Below are 23,406 nucleotides of genomic sequence, written 5' to 3'. Positions count from 1 at the left end.
TTAAGATAGAAAAATTTTTAAAAGATTTTATTTATTTATTTATTTGATAGAGCAAGAGAGAGAGAGAGAGACAGCAAGAGAGGGAACATAAGCAGGTGAGTGGGAGAGGGAGAAGCAGTCTTCCCATTGAGCAGGGAGCCTGATGCAGGGCTTGATCCCAGGACCCTGGAACCATGACCTGAGCTGAAGGCAGATTCTTAACAACTGAGCCACCCAGGTGCCCCTGAAATGGTTGATTTTAACTGTGTGGTCAGCTTTTATTGCTGCTTTTTATGGAAAGCATTTACTAAGCTTATTTAGCTAAATTACAAGTCCTGTATTCTTTCATTACATTTATTTTTTTAAATCTTAAAAGTATTTTGGACCTCTATCCATTTGAGGATGTGTAAAATTTCCCTTCATTCTTTTTGGTGTCTGCATATTTCATCATATACATGTTCTAGAAGTATGTATTCAGTCTTCAAATAATGAACATTTATGTTATTTCTATAGATTGTAATACAGACATTGATCCCAGGATTAATCTTTGACATAATCATTGGTGTGTTTGGGCAAATATATCTGAAGAGAACATTCGTTGCTGAGTATCCACTAAATTTCAATGAATTATTTTTAATGATTTCATTTAAAAAGTTTTTTCCATTCTCTAGGCTAACACATCTAAATGTGTTCTAAATTTACTGGACAGTAAAATCCCATGTGTACCTGTGTAATTAGAATTCTGATCACTTTTCCACTCTTCACAATTGATGACATGTTTGAATTAATATGATAATATTTTATTTTTCTGATAGGAAGCTAAAATGATAACTTACTAATGACTAGTTTAAAATGTAGGATTATCATTTAGTCTGTGTGCTAACATACGTCACTTGGTTTCCCACCTGATTTCAAATCATGACATTACAGACCAAGAAAATTATAACTACAATGATTTTTATCAATAGTTCTATCTGACAGAAACAGTTCCCTAAAATTTTAAAAAGTTGTCTAACGTCACAAATCTGGTGAGTGCATTTCATTAAATTCAGGCTTAACCCAGATGTGTTGACTCAGATTCCATAATTTGTTTCTGACTACACAGTTTGTCTTCTTGAGAATGTATTTTTACAAAGATTATGTCTAAAATGGGCTTTCATTCTAATTTTTGTGACACCATTGTAATCACTTTACTTAGGGCAATTTCTTTTTCCGTTTAAAATTTGTATTGGTATTTTTGGATGTCGTGTTCTTTTCCCATGAACCTATTTTGGAACCACATACAATTTTGTGTCACACCTCCTTGCACTTTCCAACAGGGCAAATATTTAGCATTTAATGTAGCACATTTTATTTAGCATGTGCTTTACAAAGAATTTATGAATCTTCACACATTTTTAGTAAAATGGTTAAGGAGCATATTAAAAGGCTTATTTTAGAGAGGGTGAAATAATGATAGATTGAAATGAGTCTTTTGAGATCATAGTGCCCTAAATAAGTTAGAGAAAGAACCTCTGTCTGCAAGAAAACCTAGACGCCTGGTTGTGTGCCAGTCCCACTAATCATGGAAGGTTGAATTTGCCTTCGTTTCCCTTCCCTTCCCCCTCCTCTGCAAGTGTTTGCTTGTTATGGTTTCAGCTTTCTCTGGACTTCCTTTCGACTTGTGTTCACACTACTTTTCCTAATCCACAGTGCCTTCCACTACAGGATTCAAGTCATTTTTTACACCCTGCTTTTGAAAAGTAAGGAAGAGATAGCAGATTATTTTTTCAAAATAAGTGTATGAAGTCTATTTCATATTTTAAACTCTAAATAATTCAGGAAACTGTTGCCCCTGAATCTTTTATTCACACTCGGAAAGCCTGTTTCTTCTATGGTAAGAGCCTCCATTCCTCGCTCCAGGGGCGGTACCTCTTCTTCCTCTTCATGGAGCCGCACAGCTGGAAAACCTGCCCGCCTGCTCTGTGTCTGTGACTTTCTTCCACTCCCTCTCCCGTCCCCTGAGATGGATTCCAGCTCCGCTCTTCCCAACACTACCCTCGCTGAAATCAGTGTTGGCTTTACTCTTGGATCCCGTGGGATCCCATGGGACGCAGCACTCACTTCCTGTGGCTTTCATGCTAGGCCGACCTCCGTGTCCCTCTCAGGTGCTTGCCTCCCCTTATCCATCTCCCCTGTGTGGCTTTTCTTCTGTTACTGTGCATAGCTGTTCAGAGCCCTTCTCCTGCTCCAGTAACATGCCCTAAGCAATCCTGCTTATTGCTGACATTTGTATACAGATGATTTCTTGCTAGAGATCCCCGCAACAAGCTCATTCTCTAGAAGGACCCATAGAACTCAGAAAATCAGTTATACACTGTGATTATGGATTATTTCCTCAAAAGGATACAGATCAATATCAGTAAGGAAAGGAGACAGGGAAAAAATGAGGAAAAGTCTGGCCTAGGCTTCCAAGTGTCCCTTCGCGGGGAATTCCGCAAGGACACATTCGATGCTTCCAGCAGTGATGTGTGACAACACACCTGAGGGGCTGCTAACTAGTGAGGCTCACCTGCACCATGGCGTGCATGGTTCTTATTTTTTATTTTTTTAAAGATCTTATTTATTTATTTGACAGAGACAGAGATCACAAGTAGGCTAAGAGGCAGGCAGAGAAGGGGGGAAGCAGGCTCCGCACTGAGCAGAGAGCCCGATGCGGTGCTCAATATCTCAGGACTCTGCGATCATGACCTGAGCCAAAGGCAGAGGCTTAACCCACTCAGCCACCCAGGCACCCCGTGTGCACAGTTTTTATTGGGGATCCATCACGTATGCCTACGGCGCCCCTGGTCTGAACTCAGCTGCTCCCAGTCCAGCACCACCACGATACTTCCTGAGCCAAAGCAAAGGTTCCCCGCTGATCGCATTGCTAGGGCAGACTCCTTTGGCCACACTGTACTGCTTGGCCTCAAACCCACGCGTACAGAAACTCTCTTAGCAAGCAGTCCCCTCCCCTCCGTGGGCTTAGAGGTTATCTTCTGGGGCCAGCCACAGGCCCGCCTTGACGACAGGCCCTGCTCGGTGCTGTGTAGCACCTGAATAACCCTTCCTTGTCCACTTCTGTATCCGTATCTGTAACTTCTAAATTTCTAGTTTTTATGTCTGATTGTTATGGGACTTCTCAGAACTAATGTGTCATACATAAGCCAGTGCAGAGTCAAGCTGGACCAAACCGATTACAACATGATACCATTGTTACTGATCCCTCTTATTTTCCAGATGTCCACTGACATTCTTGACTTTGCTGATATACCTCTGCCATCTAGGATATTACCATTTCTTTGTTACTGATCCCTCTTATTTTCCAGATGTCCACTGACATTCTTGACTTTGCTGATATACCTCTGCCATCTAGGATATTACCATTTCTTAGAAAAATGAAACATTATAAATAACACCAAAACTACCTTTCCTCATCCTGCCTGACACTGCCGTACTCCAGGTTGTCCTTACCACATACTGGAATTATGAGCTTCCATCTGGAATTTCTGCCTCTGGTGTGCTTTTTTCCACTTAATATCTTTATGGAGGTCTAAATCACATCACATAAAATTCACTCCTGTAACGTATACAATTCAGTGGCTTTTCGTGTGTTCATAGAGTTCTGTGGCTGTCGCCGTAACCCAAGACCATTTTTATTACCCCCAAGTAAACCTCGTAATGAACAGTGACTTCCCATTCTTCTTCCTCCCTAGTCAACCACTCACTCACTTTTTTGCATTTTACGCAGCCTTTATGGAGATATAATTCACATGCCTACAATTCACCCATTAAAGGCACAGTTCACTGGATTGTTGTGCGTTCACAGTTATGGAGCCATCACCACAATCTGATTTAGATTTTCATCATTCCTCAGAGCAACCCCATACCTTTGAGCAAGCATCCCCATTCCCGTCCCCTGCTGTCCCTCACCTCTCTGTCTCATAGTACCAGTAATCTGTCTCTATGGACTTGCCTGTTTTTGACATTTTGTGTAAAACAGAACAGTATGTGTAGTCTTTAGTCCTGCGTTCTTTCATTTAGCGTACTCTTTTCAAGGTTCATTGAAGCTGCTTTTCATTGCTGGATGAAATTCCATTGTACGGATATGCCATGTTTTATTTGTCCATTCTTTATTAGTCAAGGACTTCGATTGGGGTTATTTGTACTTTCTGGCTATTATCAAGAATGAATGTTGCTGTGAACATTCATGTACAGATTTTTGGAGGGATATATATTCTCACTTTCTTGGGTATGCCCCAGAAGTGGAATATTAGGTCTCATGGTAGCTCTGTGTTTAACATTTTTGAGGGGCACTTGAATCGCTCAGTGGGTTAAGCATCTGCCTTCAGCTCAGGTCATGATCTCAGGGTCCTGGGATGGAGCCCCATATCTGGCTCCCTGCTCAGCGGGGATCCTGCTTCCCCCCTCTCTCTGCCTGCCTCTCTGCCTACTTGTGATCTCTCTCTCTGTCAAATAAATAAATAAAATCTTTAAGGGAAAAAAAAAAAAAAAGCATTTTTGAGGTAGTGCTAACTGGTTGTTCCAAGTGGCTGGACCAGTTTTCATTGCTGCCAGCAAGGTGTAAGGCTTCCATTATCTTCAGTGTTCTCCTTGTTATTATAGTACCACTTGTTAAAGAGAGTGTTTGAACATCAATCTATAGTAACTTATTTCTGGGCTCCCAATTCTATTTCACTGATCTTTATGTCTACCCTTTAAGCCAGTACTATACTTTGTTACTATGGCTTTGTAGTAAGTTTTGAAATGGGATTATATTAGTCCTCCAATTTTTTTTTTTCTTAAAATTGTTCTGGATATACTAGGTCCCTTGGATTTTCATAGAAATTTTAACAAAGAAACCAGTTGGCATTTTGATAGGGATTTCCTCATCTCTCTAGATCAGTCTGGGAGGTGGGAGAGTAAGGCAGAGATATTCTCATCATAAAAATATTAGGTCCTCCTGTCCATGAACGTTGGGTATGTTTCCATTTACTTAGATTTAAGAAAATTTCTTCCAGTAGTATTTTGTTGTACAGTATACAAATCTTGCTCTTATTTTGTTAATTTAATCCTATGCTGTTCTTTATGATGATACTTTAAGTGGAATTATTGTCTTAATTTTATTTTTGTATAGTTCATAAAGAAGAAATAAAATTGATTTTGGTATATTGATCTCATTATATCCTGAAACCTTTTGTAATGTGATTACTTAATAATGTTTTTGTGGATTCTTTTGATTTCTGTATACAGGGTTATGCCATCTATGAATAAAGGCTGTTTAGTTCTTCCCTTCCGATTTGAACACTGTTTATTTGTTCCTTACATTATTGTCCTGACTAGAACCTCAAGGAGGATGTTGGATAGAAGGGGTAAGAGTAGACATCCTTATCTTCTTCCTCATCTTAGGATGATTCTTGTACGTTTTTACTATTAAATACGGTGTTAACTCTGGGATTTCCTAGTTGTTGAGTGTTTTTATCATTAAAGTATTGGATTCTTCTCACAAGTGGTTTGGTTTCTTTGTATTCAAATGATCATTTTTTGTTCTTTATTCTATTATTATGGTGTTACATTAATTGATTTTTTTTTAATATTAAAGCAACTAGCAATTCTGGAATAAGTTTTACTTGATTCCTGTGTATATTTCCCCCTTTTATTTTGTTTATGCTGTTGGATTTGCCTTCCTAATTTTTTCGAGAGCCTTTGTTCGTGTATTCATAAGGATATTCATTTATAGGTTTCTTTTCTTGCAATGTCTTTGTCTATTGTGGCACCCCGACAGCACTGGCTTTATAGAAACAGTGAGGAAATATTCCCTCTACTTTCATTTGAAGTTTGTGAAGGATTAGCATTAATTCTTTATTAATTATTTGTAGAATTCACCATTAAAGACTGTGGGCCTAGGCTTTTCTTTGCAGGACACTAAATGAGTACTACTTTAGTCTCTTGGCTTATCTGTCATATTTCCCATTTCTTCTTGAGTCAGTTTTGTTAATTTGTGTCTTTATAGAAATCCATGTCTTTCTGTCATCTTAGTTACCTAATTTGATGGCCTCCAATTGTTCATAATATTTCTAAAAAACAAACCTAAATATGCAACTTTCTTCCTTAAATCTCTAAAGTGCTTTCTAGTATCCTTAATTTTAAACCTTTAAAGTTATATTTAAAATGACTGAAGACTTTGTTTAATTTGGTTTCTGCTTTCCTCTCCACTTTGAGACCAGGCCCCCTCCCCAAAAAAACACACCCCAAGTTGATCTTGTAATTCAGCCGTATGGCACTTCTTCATGTTCCCTGGACACCATTTCTTTAGGTCTTAAAATGTGCTTTTACCTCCAACTACAGTACTGCAGTGCCCCTCTTCTGGAAGTTAGTTCACACTCATCCTTAGATGATACTTCTTTTGTGAACCTGCTCTTATTGCCCACAGCTGAGTTACAGGACTTTCCTTTTTGACAGTTTAGACCTGAACTTTCATTTTATTGTGAAACAGATCACACTTCTTGATGATCCTTGAATGGGGTTGAAGATATTCAGGAAAGGAGTAATCAAGGATGACTCCCAGGGTTTCTCAGTTGAATATTTAAACAGTTGTAAGATAAAGAAGGGCAAGTCTCCAAGAATAAGATGTACTCAGCTTTGAAAATGGTGTGTTTTTCTAGTGTAATATCCAAATGGAAGTGTACAAGAAGAATGTGTACACGTGGTTCTTAATTTCAGTAAAGCTATCCTGGTGTATGTATGTCCTCCTCCTTTGTTAGATTGTGAGCTTCTTGGCTGTAGGGAGCCAGGCTTCCTTCTCTAGCTCTGTTAGTGATCCTTCACAGATCGCAGTAACTGCTAGTTGAACTGAGTTGTAAATAACAGTGCCATGTGTCTGTATATGGTATTTTAATTTGCTTATAAATATCTTACTTGGAAAGTAGGCCCAGCAGAAGGAATAATGGCTGATTGTAGAAAATTTTAGTTTGGGAAAAATATTGATTTCTGTATACAGGGTTATGCCATCTATGAATAAAGGTTGAACTTTATGAATTCAGCTATTTCCTTGCCCTTCTATTAAAATTGTTTTATTCTTGTCCTAAATACTTTTGTATTTTTCACATGAGCTGAGTTATGCTGTCTTCTGTCTTCTGTGTAGGACTATAATGATGAAATCAGGCAAGCACAGCTCCAAGAATTAACATATTTGAACGGTGGTTCAGAAAATGCGGATGTACCAGTTGTTCGAGGGAAACCTACCTTGCGTACAAGAGGTGTTCCCACCCCATCAATAACCAGGTAGGTGTAATTAATTGACTTACTTTTTTTTGTCATTAGAATAGGGTACCATGGCAACCGTTTTAATGTCTCCTTTATTAATAGTCAAACAGCTCTAAGAGTATATCCTTACAAAGCCTGCAAGAATATATTCAGACATTATGATGTTGTAATGAAGGGGATTCACTTTGCTTGGAGTGAGATATTCCTAGGTTTAAATAGAACCTGTACCACTTACTGGCTGATGACTATACGCAAGTTTATTTATCACTCTAACATTAATTTTTTTTTTAAAGATTTTATTTATTTATTTGACAGAGACACAGTGAGAGAGGGAACACAAGCAGGGGGAGTGGGAGAGGGAGAAGCAGGCTTCCTGCTGAGCAGGGAACCCAATGCGGGGCTCCATCCCAGGACCCCAGGATCATGACCCATTGAGTAAGCAGATAACTAACTACTGAGCCACTCAGTGCCCCTAATATTAATTTTTTAAAATATTTTAAAACGAGGCTTGTTTTAAAATAATAATATTGATATGCAAATTGAAGTCTTGGAAGCATGTGCCTTCCCTGTTGAGTGCAGATTAGGCCAGTTCTTTGCCACATCTTTGGTGTTGAGCACCATGTCAGGCACCAAGTGAGTATCCAGAAGCCTGTTGTCATTTTATTCACTGTGAATGCATTGTAGTATCTGGAAACTCCTCAGCTGGTCCAGGTGCACAGAATTTTTTTTATGTCTTTGGACTGATGACTACTTTTAATATGTAAAATGAAATCAGAGAGACAAACCGTGAGAGAGACTGGACTCCAGAAAACAAACTGAGGGTTATGGAGGGGAGGGGTGTGCGGGTGTGGGGTGACTGGGTGGTGGGTATTAAGGAAAGCATGTGTTGGCATGAGCACTGGGTGTTATACGCAACTAAGGAATTGTTGAACACTACAACAAAAGCTTATGATGTGCTTTATGTTAGCTAACCGAACATAATGAAAAATAAAAAATAAAATGTTTTAATGAATTCATAAGACAGTTTAAGCAAAACCATATATTGAGATGTATCTCAGATTTATTTAAAAGTATTTTTAATTTTTTAATCTTTGCATACAAAAGAACTCAGTAGAAAGAAGTAACAGATTTTTCACTGGTGACTAGATATATATTTTTTCAGATCAATTTTGCATGAAATAATTTCAAACAGCATTCGTATATCTCCAGCTTATTTAGGAGAATAAAACGTCAGTTTTCTTATTGAGTGTTGCTGATCAGGGTATGGTCAAAGAGAGCAATTACAAACAGGTGTTCTTGCAGTGTAAAATAAACACATCTGCTCATGGTACCAAGTGGGTTTGCTCTATAAAAAAAGGCTAATAATGGATCGCTGTTGATGGTTTCATGAAATAATTTATGTAGGTGTTCAGTAAATGGTAAATCCCTCTCATTTTCATTTCTTCTACCATTAAATTTACTTTAAATCATAAGAAATTCCAGCTGACCCTTGATCATTGTGGGAGAATAGTGGTACTGACCTCTTGCATAGTCGAAAATCTGTGTATAACTTTTCACTCCCTGAAAACTTACTACTAATGAGCTACTGTTGACTAGAAGCCTTGCCCATAACGTAGTCGATGAACACATATTTTGTGTAAGTGTTAAATACTGTATTACTGCAATAAGATAAGCTAGATGAGAGAAAATATTAACAAGGAATTCATGAGGAGAAAATGCATCTACACTACTGTATTCATTGTAAAAAGATCCGTGTGCAGTTCAAACCCGTGGTGTTCCAGGGTCAGCTGTACTCGCTGCATCAGTTTCCTGTGGCTGCTGTGAGGAATGACCACAAATTTGGTGGCTTTAAACAATGGAGACTTAGCAGTTCTGGGGACTAGATGTCCAAAATCAGTGTTGGGCAGACCACAGTCAAGGTGTTGGTGGTGGCTCCCCTCTAGCGGGAAATCCTTTCCTTGCCCTTGCCCGTTGGGGCTGCGGGTGCCTGCCAACATCCCTTCCCTTGTGGCCTTATCACTCTGGTCTCTGCATGTTGATTTCTGTCATGTCTGTCTGTCATCTCCATTTGCTTCCCTCTTCCCCGTGTTAGCATTTAGGGCCCCCTGGGCGATTCAGAGTACTCCTTCCTTCCCGAGATGCTCCCCTGATAATCACTCTGCAAACGCCCTTTATCTAAAGGAGGCAACATTCACGGAATGAACCTCCCGGATGGAGGCGAAGGGAAGAGAGCACACTCAGTGTCACTGTTGAGGGCACTTTTTAGGGGATGCTGCGTTCCTTAAACCAGATCTGTAATTTTGATTGAAGATAAGTTCTAATTTCACTGCCAGGTTTTTTAGTTTTGTTTTTTAAGATTTTTTTCCCCTCCGAGCAGGGAGCCTGATATAGGACTCCATCCCAGGACCCGAACCGAGGCAGATGCTTCACCAATTGAGCCGTAGGCATTGCTCACTGTCAGGTTTTAAATTAAGATTAAAAAGACGAGGAAGGCAGAAAGTTTTTGGTGTTTTGAGTATAGTATCTGCAGAAACCCCTCCATCTACCCAGATGAAAAATTATTCCTTTTGATGACACATGTCCATGGCTTGCCACTGACAGCCTTTCCATCGTGTTGGCAGTGAACACCGTTCCCGTGGCAGGTGTGGCTGGTTCGCACTCCGCACTGGGCAGAGCGCCTCACACGCCCCCTACCTTCTTTCCTCCGTTTGACTGTGGGCTTCCTCGGTACCAGATCTTTCAAATACTCTGCTTTTCTATTCCCCGAAGAGGTGCTCAGAGTCCTCCTGTATTCTTTCTTGAGGCCTCACTCTGTTTAGTCTTTACCGATTACTTTGCCATATTTCCTGTGTTCCACCCCCCCCCCCCCCCCGCTGGAAACTGCTTATTTCATGAAGTTGGTTCTCATGTCCTTCCCATACCTTCGTGAACATTATTCCTCTGCCCACAGTTCCGCATCCCTTCCCAGCCCCTCACCTCTTTACATCCTGCTTTTCTTTGTGTCTCACACCAAAGCTTATTTTAATGCTTCTATTTCATCTACTACCGATCGAGTACTTTTCTAAGCATTTACAGGTATTAACCAGGTTACGCCTCATAACAGCCCTATGAGGGGCCACTGGTGTGTTAACTCACCATTCCTCAAGGGAGGGAGGTGATGACATGCCCAAGATTTGTAGACCCTGGTTCCACCCTCCACGCCTCTCTCCTCTCTTTGGCCCTCCCTTGCGTTTCACCTGGAGCCAGGCTTTCCTCCATCCATTCTGCCGCTGCATTTCCTCCATAGAGCTTTGTTTCTGTCCCCTTCACTGCACTTTTATCGTAGCTCATGATGGCACCTTTAATACAGCTATGGTGGAAATAGTTTTATGTTTTTTACTACTTTCTCATTAAATCACATCTAGTAACTTGCCAAACTAGTATGCGCCTCTCACAGAATAAAAAGGAAATGGATGTGGGAATTAGGACAGAAGGTTACCACACCCCAAGGGTGAGGTTAGCACACAGGAGTGTGTCGCAGAGTTGGTCTTCGATTTATGCTTTGAGTTTCCTTGGAGCCAAAGCTGAGGAAGACGTGGTCATGGAATTGCACTGTTTCAGGGTCTAAAAGAGTAATAAAACAGAAGACAAACATACTCCTCGAAGCCCAGGGCCTTCAGGTCATGAGACCTGTGAGAATTATTCCCAGTGCACAGTCTTAGTAGGCCTTTGCTGTATCCAATCCCTCAGTACGCCATTTTGATTTTTACCTCTAAAATAAACCTTAAGTCTGGTTTTCATTAATCACCTCCTCCTCCCCACCTCAGTCTAGCCACACTGCTCTTCCCCTTTTCATTTGCAGTCTTCAATGACCTGTTAAAGTAGATTTTGTCTTCTCCCTGCCTCAGTTTCTTGGGTGGCTCCCTTTGCCTCTAGGAGAACGTCCAAACTTCCTGCTGTGCTCGAGGACATACTCATCACCTGGCGATCTCCTTGCCCTTTCTGACCTTGTGGTTTTCTGCACTGTGGTCAGACTGGTCTCCTAACTTTCTGGCAAACTGGCCAAGCTTATTTCCTTCCCAGGCCCTTTGCACTCACTGCCCCCACTGACCTCACCTTGGGATGCTTTGTCCAGGCATCATATGGGAGGCAGACAAAGGTCCATGCCTAGGAAGCCTTACCGAGCACCTTCTTGAGAGTCATCGTTCCCCAGTCCCAAAGCGGGGGTCCCTTAGTAGCATTTATCACACTGAATTCTACCTTTTTTGTTCACATTTTCATTTGCTTCTCTTCATTATAATGTAAACCCATAAAGGCTCTTGTGTCCCTAGGACCTGGCATAAAGGAATCACTTAGTAAATAATTGTTAAGTAAGTGCGGGACAATAGCAAATCCTTTAGGCTCTTGCTGATCAAGTGTCAGTCATTTACAGTGTTTTGTGTTGATGTAGTTCGCTGTCCCATGACTGAATGCACTAGGGGATTAGCTTTGTGGGAATGGTCATGTGGCTGTCACCGTGTTGGAATTTCAGAGTGGAACAAGTCATGACTGGAGGCTTCATGAATGTTCCCCATTCTTATCACTTCAGGATACTTTTCTGCTGAAAGATGTAAATGACCTAAAATTAAATCCTGCAGTGGGAAGTTTTAATAAACTCTAAATAAACCTTTTATTTCAGTTTCAAATGTGAGGAAACTTAAGTTTCCTCACTTCCGGTCTGTCCTGTGCATGCCTCCAGGGCCGCTGCTGTGAAGTGTGGCCTGCCTGGCCCTTCCGCAGACCCCGAAGAGAGGGAAGCTGGAGAGGGGGCCACTGCAGGCAGCACACTTTGGGCAGGTCCTTTCCTTCACCCTGACCTGCTGCCCAGTGGTCTGGGCCAGTCTGTCCTGGACCTGTGGGGATGCTCCTTTCACCCCTTCTTCGAAACAGCTGGCTTGTTCTGTGCTGCTTTCCCGCTGACCTTTACTCTGGCCAGCTGGCCCTTCCTCCCAGGTAGTAGGCAGTCTTAGCTCCCTGCATTTGAGACCAGAAACAGGAGGAAGAAGGGTGGACCAAGCAGATGAAGCCTGTCTTTCTGAGTACTGAATCATGTTCATCAGCACTGGGGGCTGAATGTGGTGGTTTGGACCCAGGACACAAAGCTGACTCAAGGCTTTTTATAAGCTTTCATTAAATTGGGGAAATTTTCAACTCTGGTTTCTATCATTTTTTACCTGCCCCTTCCTCTTTCCTTTCATGGACTGAAGTTCCACAGTAAATCTTTGGATGGCATTTCCCAAACTCTCTGCCAAGGTGCTGGGGTGCTGCGGCATTCCCCGGGATTCTGCAGTCCTCAGCATCTCGTGGGCAGCGCTTGAGCTCTCAGTGTAAGGGAGTTATTTATAGTTTCAACATTAGATTGTGCCCCACTGATGTCTTATCTCTGGAAAACCAGTGTTCGGCAGTCGCTGTGTTGAGCAAACAAGTAGCCACAGTTCTGTAGAACACTACATAACCTCTTAAATATGGGGTTGGATGGGACACAGGCACTCACATGTCCTCTTTCACGTTCATTTCCATGTGATTTCACTGTTTTTTAAATCCATCATGAATGATATCATAGATGCTGATGATTGTTTTAGTGATTGAAAATGATATACTTTCTCCCATAGTGTATGAAGTTATGAGAAATGTTATCAGGAGCGCTGAATAGTTAATGTAAGAGTCATAAATATTTCGCCAGTATATGATAAGATTTGTGTTAATCTACCAATCTATATTAAAAGGTCTTTTTTTTTTTTTTTAATAAGGAAAGGGTAGATAGAGGAAAATGAGAATATACTTCTTTTTCTACTAGTCCACATTATTGATAGACATTTTCTATTAAAAAATAACAACACTTCCTTGGGATATAACTTAAATTATTTGATTTTCTGTTGGACTGACCTTCTCAGGACATTCTGCCACCAAACTGTCAGAACTCACCCTCTTGTCCTTCCTTCTGATTTCATAAAAACCTAGGTATTCGTACATGACATGTATGCCGCACTTCCCAGGCAGAGCGTAGTAGAGGACTTCCCTGGGAAGTGAGTTTCTCTTCTTTTCTTGCCATAAGGTTCATGGATTTCTCCTCCTGAGCTGCTTCCTCCTTCCTCAGTATCCACTTGCTTTCCGTTCCGGCGGTCCCTGGGGGCGTATTATTGAGTGGCCATACTGGAGTGGATTAAGGGGAAATAAAAGGAGAAAATGAAAAATGTGTGGTTTCTTTTAAAATCATTTTAATAGGCTTTGGGAAGACAAAATCCATGACAAATAGTGTTATAAGGACCGTGAGAACTTGGTGCAAGAGCTTGTAATTCCGAAGCCAGCCAGGGGCAGGCAGGTTAGAACGGCAGCAAAGCACGGTTCTCCTGGCCACGGTGAGGTCGACCACACACGTGTCAAGTGCAGCATACAGTCAGGTGAATGTTCTCAGGCCCCCGGTAAGCGTCAGTGCCAACTGGAGGAAGGTTTTTGACACCCAATTTGCCGCCTGATTTTTCCCTACAATAACGTTAACCAAGTTCTGCTGATAAGCTGAGACAGATGGAGGCAGATGGAACCGCAGAGTGTTGGTGTGCAGTGGGACTCTCCTCTCACCACACCCTGGTTGTTCAGAAGCTTTAACATATTTCTTCCTCTTTGAAAATCAGTCAGTCTGTTCCTGCTGTTAGGTCGTCTAATGTCACAGCGTTTCTTCGAGCTCTTTCTGTGACAGTATTGAAGTTACAGAGATGGCTAAGTCGTCATTTTGACTTCAGGGAGTTTCAGAAGTGGAAGTCAGAGAAACAAGTAATTATGGCAAAATAGTGTAAAAAGGGGATGGGAGATATAAAAACAAGTGGAATGGAAATAGAAATGAGGGGGCAAATAATTATTCAAAATATTGTATTCATTTGAAAAGGGAGCACAGGAGTGGGGAGGGGAGGGAGTGTGGGGCTCAATCCCAAGATCCCCAGATCATGACTTGAGCCAAAGGCAGATGCTTAATTGACTGAGCCACCCAGGTGCCCCATTGGGTACAAATAACTTTGAATGGGGAATATGGGTATAAGGCAGGAGAGTGCCAGAGGGAAGTCATCCCAAGCAGAGGAGCAGAGACTAGAAAGCAGAAAAGATGGGGACTGTGCTTGGAATTTGGGTGTGACTCTGGGAAAATCAGTCCCCTGGCTCTTTGGAGCTGTAGGGCCTCCTCAGGTCTCTCCCGAAGCTAAGCCCTGGTTTCCTCAGCTGTAAAATGGAGCTAGAACACTGAGCACATGCTAATCCAAACGCTGCTTAATTTTTATCATGTCTGTGGGCTTAATTTGTTCAAGCCCAACTGTTCCATGATTCCTTTTCCGATTACACAAAATGATCCCACATCACAACTTGAATTCTTATAGAAGACCTTGGGCAAAGTATGCATCTCTCTTAATCTCCTTTACTATTAATTCACTGTTACCAGAGAGGACGAAGACTTGTCCTCAAAGTTGCAAAGGCAGAAATAGGGCTGTTAATTAGAAATGATAAAGACTTTTGCAATTTTTATTTTTAGATAAAGAAAGGTACAGGCATGCTTACAGAATTGGAAGACAGTGACAGGCTTCGAAGTAAGTGATGAGCTGTCTGTCTTCAGGGGGATACATCACTGGTGGGAAAGAGAAGATAAATGCATTTCTTGCACTTTATAAGAGGTTGTGTTTCTCACAGTGTCTTATATGGTCGGTAATTTTACTAATAGCTAGTTGGTAACTTCTTGAGGAAGAAGCAAATTGCCTTAGATTTATTTTGTACTCTGTACAATATAGGATGAAACAGTTGCTCATGAATTTTTTATTTTTTAATTGTGTTGGAAATGGGATGGATCCCAGAATGAAGAACAGGTCTGTGTGTTCTGGGTCCAACCCAGGAGCAGCAAGAGTTTGTTGGAAATGAAACTCCAGACCTCCTGGCTCCCGACTCAGGTCCTCAGTGGGTGATGAGGATGCACAAGAAGTGTGGACATGCTGCTGTAGAACCACATTTCAGATCATCTGTAAAGATGCTAAGAGGAAGGGTGCCAGAGGGTCTGGAAGCTTCAGTAGTCACTAGCCTTGACAATTTCTTTTGCATGTTCTGAGGGATTATAACCTTGGGTTGTGTTCCCTGTTTGCTCTTATCTAGCCTCGCATTCACTTGTCAACCTCTGGCAAGAAGGGAAAGTCTCAGAATAATTAAGTTTCCCTCTCAGAAAACTGCAGAGATAAAGACAAGTCCGTGAGTTTGTTAGGGGTTCTGTGGGAGAAATAAATTGCCCCTTAGGTGGTTAGTGCACCAGGGCATGGGCCTCAGGCAGTGCCCTGGGAAGGTTAGCTTCCCGCAGTGATACTGGTGGTACCAAGCTAAGACCTGCCCTCGGCTCCCTCAGGCACCCAGCTTGGGATCAGCTGTGGGTCCTGCCCAGTCAGTAATGCCGGGGCTGACTTGAGCAGTCAGGGCTTCCGCCGCCAAAGTCGTTGTTTTACCCAGTGCTTTTTCCTCCTCATAAAATTTATAGACAAAGGCCAAACAGTGTAATCGTATATGTTTATACTCTTTCTCTCCCACACTGCACACCATACTGCTGTGAAAAGGGTAGAGTGTACGTAAAGGTGCTGTTGCTAACTGATGTGATCGATACCTTCTCTTTTGTTCTCCCCTTGTCCTCTGGTAGTGGCCCAAGGAAGGTGTCAGGGCAGATTCCAGGTGGAAGACTGCGTAATAATTACGACTTACTAAGTGACTGTCTCAGGTTAGGCACTTTATACCTCCTGTGTTTAGCTCCCACGACTGTCTGTGAGAGCTAGGTATTATTGAGGCCATTTTACAGGTACAAAACGGAGGCTCAGCAACTAAGGGACAGAGCAGATTTGAGGATGGGAATGCTGGAACTGAAAGCATGTACTCTTTCATCACATGCTAAAACGCCTGCCAGTCTATAAATAATTAGTTCCTGATTAGTCATTCAAAGCATTGTTCCCGTGAAAGTACCTGTTCACAGACTTTTCTAGATTATTTCCACATCTGAGTTTCAAACCAGGAACCAGGGTCTCACTGCTGAAGAACACAAACAGAAAGAACTGTGACCATCACACCGATTCCTCAGCTTACAAAGCTTTCTGTTCAGAGGTGTGATCTTCTTTCTTATTAGCCTCATTCTGAACAGTGTGGCAACCTAATTTTATCAATTTGAATCAATTTTTCAAGTAAAAAAAATGATAAATTCCCACTGATGATTATTATCTCATTTAACAGACACTTTTTTCCTCTTCTTATCCCTATGTTATCAGCCCAGCTGTTAAACCTGAATTTCGTTTGTCGCATTCGGGGGACATGCTGCATAGGATCTTTATGTTAGCCGCTGCTTCCTGCATGTCTTCGTCTCACCAGAGTTTCCTTTGAAGCAGCTGTGCTGCTTCACGCAGTTCTCATGGAATTGCAAACACATAAAAATGAATCTTCAAAGGGTCTTTCCTAGATAAGTATCCAGAGCTACATATATCAAATGACTTGTCTGAAATTCTGTAACAGGTAGTTTAGTGTGAATCCATATACCCAGAGGGCACATAACCAAACAGTGTTGATGATGCTGGGGAAGAATTGTGAGCCTTTTGAGTATATAAATTTATGTCTGTCAATTTAATGGAACACTTACATTTATAGGCTGAGAAACGATGTTGAATATTTTGTGGTCCATACGGTACCTTGGATGGCAGGGATGGGGATAGATAAGGAAGCAGGAGCCTTAGTTTGGATAAACACAGATTAACTGAAATACCACACAGGAATTCGATCTGCTGTAATTAGAAACTACTCTTTTCTCTAATCATATTGAAGATGTTTCTAAATATATCCTGGAGATAAAAATACAAGTAAGACAAGCATTTACAGTGTCTGTCATTGTAATTCAGAGTGATTGAAATGTACATAAATTGTTGATCTTGATTGAGTAGGAGATGTGGTAGGTACTTTCTGTGTCCTGTGTCGTTTTCCTGCACACACTAAGAAATGGGTTGTGTAATCCAGTTCACAGTGGAGTAACTGGCATGGAAAATTCAGAGTTGATTTGTTTGAATATTAACTGGAAAGCAGAACTTAAGACAGTAAACATAATCTATAATTGAATTCAGGTCTGACTCCCGTGTCCTTTCTCTTGACCACCACTCTAACTGTGCCAATTTGTGTGGCCTAGGATGAACCAAAACAGACCTAATTTATATAATACTTACAAAAGGAATAATACAAGTAACCTAAGGGTGAAAGTCTTAACGTTTTGCATCTTTTCAATGGCTTTAACGTTTTGAGAAGTACTGGTCAGGTTCTTTGAAGATGTCCCTCATCTTGAATGGGTCTAGTGTTATTCTCAAGATAAGCCTGGGGTTACGGGTTTAGGGAACAAAAACAACGAAGGTGAAGTATCATTTTCATCATATCCTAACAGTGGTGTCTACTGTCCACATGACTTTGTGCTGCTGATGTTGCCTTGGTAACTGGGCAAAGGTCATAGTTGTTGGGTTTCCCCACTTAAAGTTACTTTTTTCCCCCATGAAGGGTAGAAGACCTACATAAATTATTGCAAGATTTTCTTCTTCTCTCCAGTTTGTTATTTCAGTCAGTTGTTTATATTAGTGTGGACTTATGGATATTTATGTTTTATACATTGTGTTAAAATCCAATACTGCTTTATTTGTTTTACTCACATTGTCTTAGCTTTGGCCTGTGGGTGTTCTTTCAGTTGGCTTCTCTACTCTTCTCATATACCCTCATAGTTTTTTTATTGGTTATAATATGTACGTACGTGCATACCTTTGTTTATTTTTGAGTACGTCCTTGCCTTCTGTCCACAAGTTGCTCCAGCCTCATCTTGCATACTTCCTGCTCTAGCCCTGGAATCGGCCATTTCTCCAAGGAGCCCCGGTTCCTTTTATTGGGGAATGGTGTGAGAGACCAAGATCTGGGTGCTGGTTCTGTTTCTTGCTGCTGGTAGGTCCTTGCTTCCAGGCCCTGTCGGCTGACAGAGCGAGGAAACATATGTATGCTACTAGCCCATGTATGTATACACATCTGTGTGTGTTTCTGTGTATGACTGCTTGTACCCATAGTAAATGAATCAAGAGTTGATACTGATGTCTCCGATTCCAGCCCATTACCATAGCGTTCACTCTAGCCTCTTCCGCTTGCTCACCTATAACCTTCACTCCCGCACAAGAAGTGTAGCTTCCATTATCCACCGTCCATTTAATTGCTTGAGTCCAGTGTACGTACAGAGTATATCAGAATCATTATCTGTACCTGCATCCCTCCTCATGGGAAATAAGCCTGTCACCTAGAGCAGTGCTTACGAGCATTTTCTTTTGCCTTTAGTCTTACAAGCTTCACTCATTTCTAAATTTATTTTGCTTCTCAACTTCATAAAGGTGTTTTGTATGTTTTTAGTGTAGTTAAAATATTCTGTCACATTTAGCATTCCATCTTAGAAGCCCTCAATTTCCTAAATTTTATATATATATATATATATATATATATATATATATATACGCGCAGATATATATGATATATAGTTTGCATATGTTAAAGTTCACTCTTGGGGACGCCTGGGTGGCTCAGTGCGTTACAGTTCACTCTTCATGCTATAAGGTTCTGTGGGTGTTGACAAATGCTCTGTGTCACGTATCCAGCATGTCAGCATCCTGCAGAATAGTTTCAGCCCCCTATAGTGTTCCTATGGCTTCACCTGTTCAGCCTTCCCTCCTCCCCTTAACCTGCGGCAACCACTGGTTCTTGTTTGTTTGTTTTTTTAACTCATCACTATTTTTTTTCTTTTCCAGTGTTTCCTATCATTGGAGTCATACCATACGTAGCCTTGGCTTCATTTAGTTAGAAACATACATTTTAGGTTCATCCATAGCTTTTCCTGGTTTGTGAGCTCATTTTTCTTCATGACCAAATAATATTCCTTTTGTGTGTGCACCCCAGCTTGCTTATCTATCCCCCCATTAAAGGGCATCTTGGTTGTTTTAGCACTATGAGTAAAGCTTCAGTAAACATTAATGTGCAGGTTTTTGTGTGGAAGCAAGTTTTCAAATCAGGTGGGTAAATACCTAGGAATACAGGTGCCGGGTTATATGATAATACCGTGTTGACTTCATAAGGACGTGCCAAACTGTCCTCCTGAGTGACCCTACTCTTGCATGGCCACTGGCAATGAATGAGAGCACTCGTTCTTCACATCCTCAACATCAGTTGGTATATTCAGTTTCTTTTGATTTTAGTTCTAATAGGTTTGTTTTAATGTGCAATTCCCTGATGTCAAATGATATAGAACATTTTTTTCCCCCTTTGGTTATTTGCCATCTGTATAACTTCTTCAGTGAGCTGTTTCTTCTTTTGCCCATTTTTTAATTGGATTTTATTTCTTGTTGAGTTTCAGAAGTTCTTTGTATATTTTGGACACTGTGTTTTTTTATCAGATACATGTTTTGTAGATATTCTCTCCTTTTATGTGACTTGTCTCTTCATTTCTTAACAGTGTCCTTCTCAGAGGAGAAGTTTTTAATTTTATGAAAGTTCATCTTACTAATTTTTATTTCACAGATTATGTTTTTCATACTGTTTCTAAAAACTCATCATCAAACCCAAGAAATCACACTGATTTCTTGATTTCTTCTGAATTTTCTTCTATAAGTTTTATATTTTATGTGAGGTCTAAAGTCCATTTTGAATTAATTTTTATGAAAGATGTCTCTATGTTCTTTTCTCTTTCTTTCTTTTTCTTTTTTTTTTTTTTTGTAGCATGTAGGTGTCCATTTGCTTGAGTACTATTTGTTTAAAAGTTTTTCATTGAATTGTCTTTGCAACTTTGTCATTAGTCACTTGACTCTATTTCTGTGGATCAATTTCAGGTCTGTCTCTTTTGTCCCACTGTTCTGTGTATCTATTTTTCCATCAATACTTACTCCTTGATTATTATAACTTTATAATAAGTCTTGAAATCAGATACTGTGATCATCCAAAATTTTCTTCTTCGGTATTGTGATATCTGTTCGGGTCTTTTGCCTTTCTATATATTCTCCAGAATGTGTTTGTCAGTCTACAAAGTAGTTCTCAGGAATTTTACTGGATTATATTGAGTATATGATATAGGTCAAGATGGGAAGGATTGGCAACTGAATAGTATTGAGTGTAACACTCATTAACATGGGATATTTCTTCTTTGATTTATTTCATCAGAGTTTGAATGTTTTCTCAAGTTTTGCTTATGTTGAGCTATTCTTGATATAGCTTGTTTTTTCTGTCCTCTCTGACTTGGAATCTCATATTTTATGTTAGACATACATAAATAAGTTGAATTCTACTTCAGAAAATACCTGTGTTTATTTAACTTAAGAATGGTATTTTAAATTACCGTGTGTTGAATACATTATTTGGGAAGTTACATTTCATTTTCTCTTTCATCGAATTCTGATGTATACTTGTGTTCTCAGTTTGACGATCTTTCTAGCCTCAGTTTCCTTGTTGGTAGACAAGTAGAATATGGCCCACGTCATGATGTAGGCATGCAGGTGGGATGTGACCCTGGCCTGGCGTCACAGGGACGTCCTCAGTAGATGCAGCCTTCCCACATGTCCTCGCTTCCTCCTCTGTGTCTTAGCCAGAAATTGAGTCTTGGGGTTTCTTTGATGCTATAATATTCATGACTGCTGGATAAGCCTCAAATGACTTAACTTCCTTTCGGTATGTAGTTGTTTCTCGTTTGCTCTAGTCTTCACTTTGCATTTGATTTCCTTGTTTCTTTTTACAGTAGTATGGAATGTTGATTTTCCTGAGATGTAAATGCATGTGAACCATGGACTGGTAGAGAAATGATGACTATTGCTAACTTGCCCCTCTTGCTTGCAGGGGAAGGGGAGGAGTCACAGCCCGGCCAGTTGGAGTTGGTGTACCACGAGGGACGCCAGCTTCCAGGGGAGTTCTTTCCACCCGAGGGCCAGTGAGTCGGGGAAGAGGACTTCTCACTCCCAGAGCAAGAGGAGTTCCCCCAACTGGGTACCGACCTCCGCCACCACCCCCAACACAAGAGACGTATGGAGATTATGTAAGTGAAGGGGTCATGCAGCAGCTGTGCTGATCTGACCGAGCCAGCCACACGCAGCATTGGCTGTTGTAACCAAGTGCCCACCCTCGCTTGCTGTAGTCCTCGAAAACCCTACCTTAGTTCAGCAAACGTTTACTGAGTGCCAAATGAGATGTGATACTAGCAGTGTAAGAAATGAGAAGGAAATAGCCTCTTTTGTCAAGTAGCTTACATCTGTGATAGGGAAGATGAATTTGGGTGGTGGGGAGGTTCAAGCCCAGGATCAAGGAGACATGCCATCAAGCTCTTACGGATTTTAATGTAACATTCATTCATGTTCCACTACAGGTTGCCTCTGAGTAATTCAGTCATTTAAAAAAGAATCACCTACATATACCGAGTTCTTTTTACCCTGAAGTGTTTCCTCTTAAGTGCTGCTGTTGAATATGGATTCTTAGTTGAAATTTTTTTCAGTGAAGAAAACAAAAGTTCCCAATTTTTTATATTAATGCAAATCAGTGTGTGTTTCCATTACCACTCAATAATTCTTTGATACGGTTCATAGACTTACTGAACATAAGAGAAAGAAAATATATCCATGGAAACTGAGTAGAGGGGCAGGACAGAGTTCTTCAACAAGAATACAAGCCCCCTGGGATTCTTCTGTGACTTCCGAGTTTAATATAAATAAAGAAAATAAGTGGTGGATGGATGCTTCATGTTAGTGATTGAAAGTCTTAAAGAAACAGTACATGAGCTGTTGTCAAAGAGAAGCAATGGCGGGTGATGGGGCTGAAGTACAAGAACCGATGGGTTTTCATGTTTCATGTCAGGGAGAGCTCTTGCTGGGCGCTCGGTGGCTCTCTGCGTGGTGTCTGGAAGGCTGCGTTCATTCTCTGGGACATCTTTGGCTGCATCAGCAGCCACTGGAAAGATCAAAGTCTTCGTCCGGGATGTACTGAATTTTGTGTCTTTCCCTCGGTGTGCTGCGTCCTCTTGGGCTTCCAGACCTTTGTTGGTGCTGCTCTCTCTGCTTGGAATCTCATGCTTCCTGTTTGTCCTTGTAAACCCAGGTCAGCTGTCCTTAGGGAAAGTCAGAGGAGGGAGGAGCTGCCGTATTAAGCATTACTGCTGGAGTCACACGTCTCTCTCCCACCTACACTGGGACTTCTGGAGGGGCAAGGATGTTTGGCTTGTATCTATGAGCGGCAGAGAATGGATCCTGGGAACTCAGTGAATTTAACAAATAAACCCCATAACACTTTCACCATTTTGCTATTCAGTTGGGAAAGGTTATGACCTCTATCTCGTCTCCTTATTTTTCTCACAGTTTGACATGCTCCTGTGTCCTAATATTCTGACCAAACTGACAATAATAATCATGCCTCGAGCTCTTCCCCAGATGCGGCGTCTCCTGAGAATAGCAAAGTCTGCAGAGGGGGAAAGTGCTGTTCGCTGCTTGTTGTTTTCCACCTGAGCTTTCTCTTAGGTTTGGATTAATATAGGTGTGGCTAGATGGTGTCGCCAGACCCTCAGACAGAAGGTGTGGAAAGCCTGGATCCTCGGCCCCTGGTGCTGTCAGTATTGTCTGAGTCAGACAAGCTGCTTGTCGGGCTTTACAGTCACATTTCAGAAAGAGCTGTTGCCTCCTCCCCATACATTAATTCACCTTTCCACTCAGATGGATTGAGTTCCCACTGTCTGAACAGGACACACGTGCACACTCTAGTGAATCCAGAATGAAATTAGATGAATACAAATAAACTTTTCTGGAAAAGTTCAAGTCCAGGGGAGAAAAGGCGTTAAAACAATTGATTTGAGAAGTATTCGGTTGAGTTAATTTACTGCCCTTCCCACTGTCTACCGTGGATAATGCGACAGTGGCCAAGCGGAAGAATCCGTGTGTCCTTCCAGGAGCAGGCGGGGTTCAAGAGCTTCGGGGAGAAAGGGAGCTTTCACTGTTCGGGTCCCCCACTCACCTGGCGCTCCTCCAGGCACTAACTGTGGCTGCGGCCACAGTTGCAGGGTGGCGGCCTCTTCCTCTCCCAGTTAACCGACGGCCGTGTTTCCCG

At 41.3% G+C, this 23,406-nt stretch overlaps 1 protein-coding gene across 4 annotated transcripts in view; it reads left to right on the top strand.

Annotated features, from left to right (window-relative positions):
• Positions 1-23,406, top strand: part of KHDRBS3 (KH RNA binding domain containing, signal transduction associated 3) — a 194,355-nt gene that overhangs the window by 97,837 nt on the left and 73,112 nt on the right. For 3 of the 4 annotated variants that reach the window (XR_006820274.1, XM_046018870.1, XM_046018892.1), the window contains exons 5-6: positions 7,142-7,281; positions 21,160-21,355. Coding sequence is in view for 3 of the 4 variants with exons in the window: in XM_046018870.1 (XP_045874826.1) it covers positions 7,142-7,281; positions 21,160-21,355 (336 nt within the window). In the remaining variant the exon portion in view is untranslated. The remainder of the gene's footprint in view (positions 1-7,141; positions 7,282-21,159; positions 21,356-23,406) is intronic. The other variant, XM_046018882.1, reaches the window with a different exon arrangement.

This window comes from Meles meles, chromosome 1 (genome assembly GCF_922984935.1).
Source record: "Meles meles chromosome 1, mMelMel3.1 paternal haplotype, whole genome shotgun sequence".
NCBI classification, from domain to species: Eukaryota; Metazoa; Chordata; class Mammalia; order Carnivora; family Mustelidae; genus Meles; species Meles meles.
This window is presented reverse-complemented; position numbering and strand designations above follow the sequence as displayed.